General features: G+C 35.5%; 1 protein-coding gene and 1 long non-coding RNA gene across 2 annotated transcripts; one reads left to right on the top strand and one right to left on the bottom strand.

Annotated features, from left to right (window-relative positions):
- The first annotated feature begins 240 nt into the window (after positions 1 to 240).
- On the top strand, positions 241 to 5,456 carry LOC141659102 (beta-D-xylosidase 1-like). The gene is made up of 7 exons (XM_074465853.1): positions 241 to 714; positions 2,314 to 2,592; positions 2,685 to 2,854; positions 3,091 to 3,188; positions 3,275 to 3,619; positions 3,985 to 4,398; positions 4,626 to 5,456. The coding sequence occupies exons 1-7, from the start codon at positions 313 to 315 to the stop codon at positions 5,210 to 5,212; spliced, it is 2,295 nt and encodes a 764-aa protein (XP_074321954.1). The 5' UTR covers positions 241 to 312; the 3' UTR covers positions 5,213 to 5,456.
- A 278-nt stretch (positions 5,457 to 5,734) lies between these two features.
- Positions 5,735 to 8,778, bottom strand: LOC141661799 (uncharacterized). The gene is made up of 3 exons (XR_012550139.1): positions 7,388 to 8,778; positions 6,560 to 6,655; positions 5,735 to 6,277 (listed from the first exon to the last, which is right to left on the bottom strand). It is a non-coding gene; the product is annotated as an uncharacterized LOC141661799 (long non-coding RNA).
- Between the last annotated feature and the right edge of the window lie 770 nt (positions 8,779 to 9,548).

The following is a 9,548-nucleotide window of genomic DNA, read 5'->3' as shown; positions in this document are numbered from 1 at the left end:
ACTCATCACTAACAACTCAACTTTGTTAGTGTATCAACCTGACTCTTTTGTGTCATAATCTGTATGATCTGTACATGCTGAAACAGATGAATAAAAGAAGTTGCATTATTCAGTTAACGACATCGTTTTAATTAAGTGCATAAAATTCCAATCATGATGGCTATTAGCCGCCCATATCACAATCCCTTCCTATTAACGTATCCTTCCCTCTATATAACACACACTTAACTTTCACTCTTTTCTACATCCTTCTCTATATATTTCTTCAACGCAAAAAAATTAGCAAAACATCTCTTTTTCTCTTCACTCAAAATGCACCAAAAATCACTACTATATCTCTTCATTTGTATTCTTATATGTGTATATGCCATTACCGGAGGCGAATCACGTCCGCCTTTTGCTTGTGACCCAAGTAATGGCATGACAAAAAATTTACCCTTCTGCAGAGTGTCACTCCGAGTAGGTGATAGAGTTAGGGACTTGATTGGAAGGCTGACATTGCATGAGAAAGTAGGGTTGTTAGTAAACAATGCTGCCTCTGTGCGGAGGTTAGGAATATTAGGGTATGAGTGGTGGTCGGAGGCCCTTCATGGCGTGTCGAATGTCGGTCCGGGAACTAAATTTGGTGGTGCATTTCCAGGTGCCACCCAGTTTCCTCAGGTCATCACTACTGCTGCTTCGTTCAACGATTCTCTATGGCAAAGAATTGGGCAGGTACTACTTATCATTACAATAAAACAGTAGTCCAATTAAATTTACAACCTGACTAAAAATTTTGTGACTCTATGAAAGTAAAATATTTATTATTATGAACACTGCAAATATTTCAAACTCCATATATTTTTTAACTAGATAATTACTCAAACATATGTGAGGAGTCAAATTCTTAAATCTTGAAGTTTATAAAAGTGAAAGAGTTTAACCACTACACCGATTCAAACTCAATACTTACAAATCGAATTCAATAGGGGACTACTTGGTCCTCAGGACATGTGAATAGAGTTAGCTATATAGATATTATTTAATATATAAAAAAAATTTCTTAACTAGTTTAATATGAAGTACCAAAGTCTAAGCAAAAGGCCACTTATATCTATATATGACATTAAGTTACAGAGAGGTTGGTGCCTTGCCTAACAGTAAAAGTGGCATGTGAGGAGTATGAAATTAAATTAATAGTGTCAAATAATATGTGTGGTAGTTTAACATTATGGTTATATGCTCTTGCCCATACCTACACAAATGGTGTAGCAACATTTAGCAAAATATGATAAAAATATACCAATCAACCCACTAAAGTTAAGTTGCAACCAATATCACATATATAGATAATAGACTATAGTGTCTGGCACCATATGTCAGGTAGCACAACTCTTTTTGTACTTTTTTAGTCTAAATTGGACAAATTTGTATTTACTTTAACTAATGTACAAAGGTAATTAAAAAAATCAAATTTCAATTGATTCTCTTGCTTTTGTCTTTTTTTTTTTCCAACTATTAGGAAAAAAGCGATTAAGAGATTAAAAGAGTGATATGTATATTAAAAAAAAAAACTGAAGTTAACATGTACCTATAAGACAAATAAAGTAGGGGTCAAGGAATATATTGCTGGTGCAAGTTGACATGCATCTATATCTCTTCTTGTTCCATTCTAGTGCCTTAATTTGCATGCGAATTTATGATATAGTAGGGGACCGTATATTTAAAATGCTTATATATATATGTGTGTTTTGGGGAAAAAGTATGGTTCTCAGATCAATATTTTTATAAATATAAATATAGAAAATATTATTATGGATATTACACGTATCTCTGTCAGCTGGAATCTGTTTATTAAGATGGTGAAAACTGAAATAGACAGCTTTGTTGATATAGTAGCATCCCTCACGCAAGTAGTATCTTTAATTATTAATACAATGAAATGAAAATAGACTAACATGAATCACAGATGCATCATAAGGTGGAGTGGATCTCCTTAATCATTCTACCCTGTTCTGTTATAAGTCCCTTTTTCTAACTTATCAAGTCATGTCATTTTTTTTATCAAGGATAGATTTATTTTGACTAATAATCCCCTTCCCTTTTGCTGGTACTCCTGTAACATGCACTCAGTTTAACCATGTTTTAGTACTATAGGGATGAAAATTTACCGGAAGTGAATGAAACTCGATTTTGAAAAATTCACATATATATGGATGAGTTTAACATTTACCGGACATTAAACTCCTTTAAAACATATGAATTATATATGGATGAATTAACCTCATTATGGTAATTAATTAACTTACTATTTTACTGTCGAGAATATTGCAGGTAGTATCAGATGAAGGAAGAGCAATGTACAATGGAGGAATGGCTGGACTTACATTTTGGAGTCCTAATGTTAACATTTTTAGAGACCCTAGATGGGGCAGGGGACAAGAAACTCCCGGAGAGGACCCTATGGTTGCTGCCAGGTATGGCGCTAGCTACGTTCGTGGACTCCAAGGTAATGTAGGGAACCAGTTGAAGGTTGCGGCTTGTTGCAAACATTACACTGCATATGATCTTGATAATTGGAATGGCGTTGATCGTTTTCACTTCAATGCTAGGGTAATTATTTTCTAATTTATAACTGTTTCCCAAAATCCGCAAATAAAAAGATACAAAAATATAACAAGATGCCTACTTTATGATAAATGTAGGTTAGCAAGCAGGACTTACAAGACACCTATGATGTACCATTTAAAGCGTGTGTAACAGAAGGAAGAGTTGCAAGTGTAATGTGCTCATACAATCAAGTTAATGGAGTTCCAACTTGTGCAGATCCGAATCTCCTAAAGAATACCATTCGCGGTGAATGGCACCTTAACGGGTAAGTCTTAGCCACACAGTTCAATCTACAATTCACTACATTGCTCAAGATGAAATGTCACTACACAAATCAATAATGTATAGTCTACCTGATGTCCGAAGTAATCCTACAATTCAAGTATTCAAATTTAGAAGAATCATAAATTTCTGAAATATGGCCATGGTAAAAATTTACAACGAAGTTGCATATTTTGATAATTTATTGATGTTTGTACATGGTGGATGATAAATTTACAGATATATTGTTTCTGATTGTGATTCGGTTGGAGTTCTATACGAGAGCCAACACTACACAAGAACACCAGAAGATGCTGTTGCAGCAACAATTAAAGCAGGCAATCAAGCATTTTGCTTCATTTTCAATTACACTTAATGGCCTATTATGTTAGCCGGTGGAATTAACAATTTAGCAATTTTACAGGTTTGGATTTAGACTGCGGGCCTTACTTAGCAGTGTTCACAGAAGGGGCTGTTAGACAAGGAAAACTTACTGAAGCAGATGTCAACACAGCATTGGCAAACACACTTACAGTTCAAATGCGTCTGGGAATGTTTGATGGGCTTAGGCAGCCATATGGAAACTTGGGTCCAAGAGATGTTTGTACTCCAGCTCATCGTCAGCTTGCACTTGAAGCAGCCCGTCAAGGCATCGTCTTACTCTTGAATCGTGGACGTTCACCACCACTCTCTACTAGATTTCACCATACTGTTGCAGTCATTGGGCCCAATTCTGATGCAACCGTTACTATGATAGGCAACTATGCAGGTAAATTTCACATATCAGATATAAAATTTTAACTACAAATACATAGGTTAAAATTTGTACAAAAAATTCGTGAGAACCAAACGTTGAGTACAAAGTACAGGACGCTATTAGCAACCAAAAAAACAAAACATAATGTTTCCTGGTTCTCATTTAAGCTGGACTTTATGTTTTTGTTTAACTACAATTTATACTCGCATACAAGGTTCTACAGAACCAAGAACAAATTACCGATCACACTACTACTAATTAATGATGGTAATACAAAGAAATAAATTTTATTGTATTTGAGGTTTTGAGCGGACATGTCTATAATTTAGCTCTAAGCATTGGAGTTAAATATGATTTACTATTCAATTTTGGTTTAGGTGTGGCATGCGGATACACTACTCCGGTACAAGGTATAGCTCGGTACGTTAGGACTACTCATCAGGCTGGTTGCATCGGTGTTGCATGTACTTCTAACCAGCTTTTTGGAGCTGCGGAAATAGCTGCCAGGCATGCTGATGCAACTGTGTTAGTAATGGGCCTTGATCAATCCATTGAAGCTGAAGCTAGAGATCGAGCAAATATTCTATTACCTGGGCATCAACAAGAACTGATATCTAGAGTTTCCAGGGCCTCTAGAGGCCCAACTATACTGGTTCTCATGTCTGGTGGTCCTATTGATGTTGGTTTCGCCAAGACAGATCCCAAAATTACTGCTATTATATGGGCAGGCTATCCTGGTCAAGAAGGTGGAACCGCAATTGCTGATGTCTTGTTTGGCATGACAAATCCAGGTAATATAAAATTTGACCTTACATTCATACACTTCAGATATATTGTTGTACTACATTATAACATATGTTGAAGACACACAAAAGAATCACACATTAGTTAATTTTCTGCGCATACTCGATCTTTCCTACACACAACTGATGCATGACTTTTGTGCACATAATATACACAATATGCTGTTTCTAGTATCTTCTAATATGCTGTTTACGCAATGAATTCAAAATCTCAGGGGGGAAACTGCCAATGACATGGTACCCACAAAGTTATTTGGCAAAGGTACCAATGACAAACATGGACATGAGGGCAAATCCTGCCAGAGGCTACCCGGGTCGAACCTATCGTTTCTATAAAGGCCCAGTCATCTTTCCTTTCGGGCATGGCTTAAGTTACACAACCTTTGCCCACAGTTTAGCCCATGGCCCAACTTCTGTTTCAGTTTCATTAGCCAATAGTCACTTTTTCAAAAATACTACAATGTTGAGAGAGAGTCTTAGAGTTATACACACAAATTGTGATGGTCTTAGTGTTGGTGTACATGTGGATATTAAGAATACAGGGACTATGGATGGTCCACACACACTCCTTGCATACACGGTGCCTCCGGGAGCTGCAAATTCGGATTCAAATAAGCAACTGATTGGATTCGAGAAAGTTCATGTGTTAGCAGGAGCTCAACAAAGGGTTAGAATTCACGTCGATGTGTGCAAACATCTAAGTGTTGTTGACAAGTTTGGAATTCGAAGAATTCCAATGGGCGAACATACTATACATGTCGGTGATCTTAAGCATTCCATTTCTGTCCAAATGTCTTCATAGGAGCTCATGTGTTTCAATGCAGATAACATTATATAAATGTGACAACTGATATACACCGAGAAAAAGGAAAATGTATTAGCTCTGTAGTTTCATTTTTCTGCAAGATTAGTTCTAAGAATTATATATGGCAGCAATTGTATCTACAAATATAAGGAATGTTGTATTCTGGCAAATATAAAAACAGAATGTAAAAAAATCCCAACTTCAAGTATTGATTGAAATGGATTATAGGAAAGTTGCTTTATATTGTTGGTTTTAAGTTAAAAAGTCCTTGGCTTTATACCTGGTACAATAAATTGCATTCTTTTATAATATAACAGAAATCATTTAACTAACACCCCCATTCAGATGCTATTTATACTTAAGCTAAGTTATAAGGGTAAAATTAACTTATATGTTAGTAAATTTTGACATAAAAATGCTTGAACTTTTTCTTAGAGGAAACTTATCATTTTTTATATTTATATAATAGAGTATCCAGAACAAATTGTTAATAAGTGCGGGTCTGTGGATAAAGTTTAGCCACCTCAGGGTAATTTTCAAAGATACAACTTTTTTCTCAAATATTCTAGCTAGACTATGAAAAAGATAGTGATAACTAACTGGTTGCTTGTTTACTTCAAATCGTAGATAAGAGAGCTTTCCAACTCACCTAGTGCGGCATACTATTACAAGTTCAAATGTTCATGATCAGAGCAAATTGAACATCTCAACTTTCTATTCTGGACTAATACTAGAAACAGCTACAAAGTTATTATTAGTTTGAGATAAAAAGGTTTGCAGTTCTTAAAACCAGAGCATACCAAAACTATAGTACTCTTGAAGTATTACGTAAGAAATAAACTTACCACCAAGATTTTCTCCTCTCCTTGTACCATGTGATTGCAGAGTCTCTATGCTACATGTATAGGTTTCACCTTTCATGCTTGCTGTCCCAGTGACGTAAATCTTTGTCGGGAACTAGACAGTCTATGTTGAAGTTGCTTTGAAATGAGGCATTAAGCGGACTTTCTTCTGCATCATCACTCCTCAATATACATAATTGCACCAGAGGAAATCCCTTTCCTGTAAAGAGAAAACATGATATAAATCGCCTTTTTTTTCTTTAATTATTGATCTGATGCTAGATAAACGAGGCAATGAGCCTTCCTTTCTACTATTTCTTTCCGGTATCTATATTAGTATTAATTATTGAGAGAAGAACAACATGTTTAATAATACAAGACCTAAATCCCTACACAGATTTACCAAAAATCAAACTCAATATTTGATATATTTACAAGTATAAACAATTGAGCTACCAGTTATATGTCTCTTTGGTGAACGAGTTTAAAATTTTAAATATACCTGGGCAATGGGCATGTAAAGATCAATAACAGAACAAGCTGAAAGAGCCTCGAAACTGTGAACTTGGTGCTCGTGAAGTTATTATTTTGTATTTTTCTGCATCATTTTACATAAGCGGAAGGCGTTACTTGGCAGGTTACCGGAATTACATTTCAAGAAATATGATTGTTAAAGGCATCTTATTGAACAAATACATTGCACCACCTGCTTTGCATACCCCAAAATCAAAATATTTCAAAAAAAGAACATCACATTTTTGAGTCATTTTGTCAAATATCTTCAGGGCATCCCATAAAAGGTTTTAAAACAAATTTAGCCATAATAAGAACACAGTATACAAATACCTATACACACATACATATAGATATATCAAAATATCTAGTTAAATCACAATGTATAAAGCTTAATACATGAGACAAATTAGCGTTTAGAGAGTTGTGACGCTATAATTTTGAAATTTGTTTTAACCAAGATGACAAGATCATACGCTTATAACCAACAAGCGTTTAGAGGGTTGTGACTTGTGACGCTCTAATTTTGAAATTTGTTTCAACCAAGATCTTACGCTTATAACCGATAAAAGCTAATGCTTTATAACCAATATGCAAGTCTTCCTGCAAAGTTGTGCCAAGGACAAATGTCCCCTGCACCCTGCTTGGACCCTCTATAGATCATTTTTAGGAAAACCATCTCTCTCTGTTAGGCTTTTGCAATAGTATTTTTTTAAAGGAAGATATAACAGTAACTTGAACTAAGCCGCTGCAACTAGTAACAATAGAGAAGAAATAGAAGAGATGAAGAAGAAAGAGAGATAGACGAGAGAAGTACAGATAAAGATCAGATGATATTGGTATTTTCCGTAAACTAAAACACCTGACCAGGGAGCTATTTATAGAACTATAGCTCTTAACTTCAACTATTTAAGATAAACACTAACTAAGCCTCATAGCAATCTATAACTAAACTACTTTCACGGACTAAGCACAGACTTCAACTTCCTATTACAGAAGATGCCTCATTAAAACCTCCCATGAGCAAAAATCAGAGGAAAAAGAGCGTCCTTAATTATTACATCAAACATGAGATGTGGCCGGATACAATCAGGAAATCCTGGCCACCAGACGATTAGATCCAGCATCTTAAGCGTTTTTCGCAAGTGTATGAGCAACCCAGTTACAAGTTCTAAAGCAATGGGAGAATTTGACATCCAGAAAATAAGAACTCATGTTCTTAATATCTTTGATAATATATCAGTCCCAGAGAGAGAGAGAAGTGTCCTGCTCCTTATCCGAGTGAGCCTTATTAGTGCTGCTTTTACAATCTGATTCCATCCTGGCACACTGACAAATACTGCACTGGATAGCCACAGCAACCTCAGGGGCAAAGAAATTATATATATAGACCAGACCGCAGATGCCAAAACAACTCCGTTCGCGTTTCTAACCACCATTCCAATACGAATCAAAACTGCAGAGAGTCGATCACTATATCCACATTAACCTTGACAGTACCATTGGGAGCTTTAACCCATCTACTAGATGCCACATTCACAAAAGTCTTGGTTGAATTTTGTGAAAGATTTTTTATCAGCACCACATCCCAAAGAATCAAGGAACCCATGGACCACCGTTTCATCATGATTTTTTTTCGTTTCTATGAAACCAGATACCCCAAAGTACAACCAGCATCAATTCCGTCTCATTAGTGGTAAGTTTCTCTTCAAGATTGATAAAATAGAATGCATGTCAGGAAGTGAATTATAAGTGCAGCCCTAACCCAGGGGCAAAGCTTCCTAATAGGCCTCAAACAACAACATTCCCGGAGAGCATCCAAAGTTGTTTCAGGATTTTGACACTTCTTTTTAGCTTGTTTAAAATACTCTCTGTTTTTCCTGATTCGGCACCACTGCTCATCTCACTGCTAGACACATCTGCATCAAATCCTTTCACACTCTCTTCATCAATGTCTTCACCGCTCTCTTCACACTACTTTCATCACCATAATCATCACCGATACATTCTATGTTCAGCATTAAGACCCATTATAGAATGCATATGCACACTTATCTAGCACACAATCATCGTTTCATATTAGTTTACAACCGGACTCATTACGTAGCGCACCAGATTTGTACCGACAAATCCTTAAATTTTTATAACTCAACTCGTTACCTACATAGTTCTCAAACATAAAAAGGGAGATTTTTTATTTTAGGTTTACTGAACTGACCTCCGTTATAGTATTTTATCCTAAAAAACACATGGTTAAATGACGAAATAATTCATTACATAGCAACATCATGAACAGTTCCTTGGCAAAAGACCACACAGATATATGATGATAATTAATTAATTGCGATGCTACAAGTAAAAGAAATAGAAAAATTCAACAAGTATCTGTGTATACATGACATGTCAATTAGAAGTGGGATGGAACAACAAAATACCAAGTATGTATAACAGTTTGTTTTACCAAAAGCCGTTGTGCTTGCAATACTGTACCCGATTAATAGTTCATCTGACAAATATTCAAATTTATGTAAAAAAAACCTCAGAACTAACTCTGTACTCCAGAGTTTAAAATGGAGAAAAAAAAAGAGAAAATATAATTTTAAAATTTTTCATCCTAGACATGTTCCCGAGTTTTTTGACGAGAGAAGTGATTAGGAGAAAAAAATTTCTATAATTTCCCCCCAAAACTTTCTTTCCAAAAATGGGAAGATTTAAAAAGATCCTCTCACATTATTTTCTTTTTCATAGTCACTTTCTCTCCTTTTTACAAAAACTCGGAACCCACAACTGATTTATTTTCTTATACTATTTCTCTTTTCTTCTCCTCCCATCCCTTCTCTTATCATCTCTCCTAAAAATTTTCTGGAGCACAGTGTTAAAGGCAGAGATCATAAAACTATTCACACAAGAAACTTAAAGTATCTATAAGAAAAAAAAAATTCCTTCCTGGAGCTGCACCTGTGCTTTAGCTAGCGTCT

The sequence above is a fragment of the Apium graveolens genome, chromosome 5, assembly GCF_009905375.1.
Source record: "Apium graveolens cultivar Ventura chromosome 5, ASM990537v1, whole genome shotgun sequence".
NCBI classification, from domain to species: Eukaryota; Viridiplantae; Streptophyta; class Magnoliopsida; order Apiales; family Apiaceae; genus Apium; species Apium graveolens.
The sequence above is the reverse complement of the archived record's forward strand: the minus strand, read 5'-3'. Positions and strand labels throughout refer to the sequence as shown.